Genomic DNA, 2,205 nt, shown 5'->3' on the forward strand with positions numbered 1-2,205 from the left:
ACTGCGAATTAGTTTGAATTGTATGTTATTATGTTAAATACAAGTTTTTTTATAGCACAGTCCCCATACTGCACGGTACGCACTTGCCGCGTTAAACGAGGTTTGACTGTATATAAATTACGTGCGGCCCGCCATAAAATTTCAAAATTAAAATTGACCCGTGGGTTAAAAAGGTTGATCGCCCTTGATTTATGTCAATTATGTTGCTAACTTCACGTCAGGAATCTGTCACGTTTGACCTTGAATCATTTTTGCACTACGTGTATTAAAATTTATGCATTATTCATAAGGTTATAATTTTACAGCCTGAAACATGTTTTCAAAATTATTAATACTGACACGTGTAATATTATGTATTAGTGGACAACAGTTTGGTTTCCCTGAAAGTGTTGAAGACAATACCAATAGAGATGTAAATAATATAGAAATTAAAAATGGGGTGGTGATCTGAAACATTGGTGAATTTGCATGAAAATTTAAAGTTTATAGCATGCTGTGAAGATAACATAAAAGTAATTTGTTTATATATTATTAACTCATATTATTAATACTCTATAACATTGTTAATATTTAAATTATTAAAGAAGACTATTTTGAATTAATTTACACACTCCTGAATTATTTATTTCAAGAAACAATAGCATGAATAATAAATTAATTGTTACTTCTAATATTCATTTACATCAACATTTTAATTTATTACACAATCTCACATTTTATTAATCATGTAAGACATGCATATATATTGGTATGTAATTTATATTAGTTTAACCCTGAAAAATAGTGAATTATCATGTACTTTTTTCCTATGATATTTCAAAAATATCTAGTTGTAAACTTGTAATTTGTCCAAGATAGAAGTTTAGGATTAATAGAAAACCATCATGAATCATTTTAGAATCGATCTGCTCTTTATATTCCTGGTCGATGCAAAGAAAATGAACTCTTGTATCCAGGAGACCAAAAAGATGATTGGATTTGTGATTGTGGAGCAGGTAAACTTTTATTTTATCAAAATTTACATCAGTTTAACTTGTTATAAAATGAAATTATTATGTCATTACATAATGGTGTTCTCTGTTTAGAATACAGTTTGCGTTGATATACATGTGTGCAAATAATGTTTGTTTTTAATTAAGATTTATGAAATTTGAAATATAAAAAACGTGTATGCTCTTTGGGCCAATATTGCCTTGATGGCATAATAACAACATTGAGGTTATTCTGAATTTATCTGAAGAAAATTGATTATATTTAGCTCTGATGGAAATATGTTATAAACTAGTTTATAAGTAAACCATGTAGATTTGATACAAAATATTAGTGCACTAAGTTATCTATTATAGTTCAATTAATAGCATTTTCCAGACAATTAATAATAGTATTTCTCACAGTACTTACTTAACAATTTAATTACAGGCACAATTTACCACCCGCAGACTGACAAGTGCTACCCTATATACCGCCGTGGACCTTGCAGAGAGGGACAACATTTAATTCTTCCTAAGGGCAAAGCTATACCTCAATGCGAGACAAATCCATGCAATGAAAACTCTGCTTTATACCGAGGAATATGCCAGTCATTTGGTACAATTGGTACATGCAGGGTACCCGAACTTGGTAGAGTTATAGGGGTAAATACACTGACATTAGAGGTTGATTGTGTAGGTCCCAAATTAGCAAACAGATTAGGCGAAACTGATATAGAAGTTGAAGAAGGCATTTGCAAAGGATCAAAGAGGTTTTATAGGGGAACATGTGTTGCTTATTAGAATTTTTAAGAGAAATATAATTTTCCAACTCTTTATCGAGAATTTTAAAAAGAGCACAAACCTAATCTTAATCCAATTGTTCACACCAAAGTTGGGTTTAGTTATATCACAATCAAATTGAATTTTCCTTCATTGAATAATTTTTTCTCTGTTCCACATGCTTTATAGAATGTAATGATCTAAATAAAATATTGACTGAAATAGTTAAAATTATGTAACTATTATATGCTCTTCTAAATTTACTATTCAAACTTTTTATTTTAATCACGTGACATTTATGTTTTGAAGCATATTTATTAATATACTAATATAATACATAATACAATATAATAAAACATTAATCACTTTAGCTGATTGTATTTTTATGCATTATTTTATTTATGGTCGTTAAGTCATTCTGGCTTAGATTGTTTTTCTCCACATATTAGTATTC

The 2,205-nt window shown here is 28.9% G+C and overlaps 1 protein-coding gene across 1 annotated transcript; it reads left to right on the top strand.

The window, feature by feature from the left end:
* The first annotated feature begins 252 nt into the window (after positions 1–252).
* LOC113385350 lies at positions 253–1,923 on the top strand. Its single transcript, XM_026623190.1, has 3 exons — positions 253–412; positions 899–995; positions 1,420–1,923. Exons 1-3 carry the CDS (start codon positions 314–316, stop codon positions 1,770–1,772), a joined length of 549 nt encoding a protein of 182 aa, XP_026478975.1. The 5' UTR covers positions 253–313; the 3' UTR covers positions 1,773–1,923.
* Positions 1,924–2,205: the final 282 nt, after the last annotated feature.

This window comes from Ctenocephalides felis, unplaced genomic scaffold (genome assembly GCF_003426905.1).
Source record: "Ctenocephalides felis isolate EL2017-DRISC unplaced genomic scaffold, ASM342690v1 CF-g0.4_SCAFFOLD_03571, whole genome shotgun sequence".
In the NCBI taxonomy this organism is placed as follows: domain Eukaryota; kingdom Metazoa; phylum Arthropoda; class Insecta; order Siphonaptera; family Pulicidae; genus Ctenocephalides; species Ctenocephalides felis.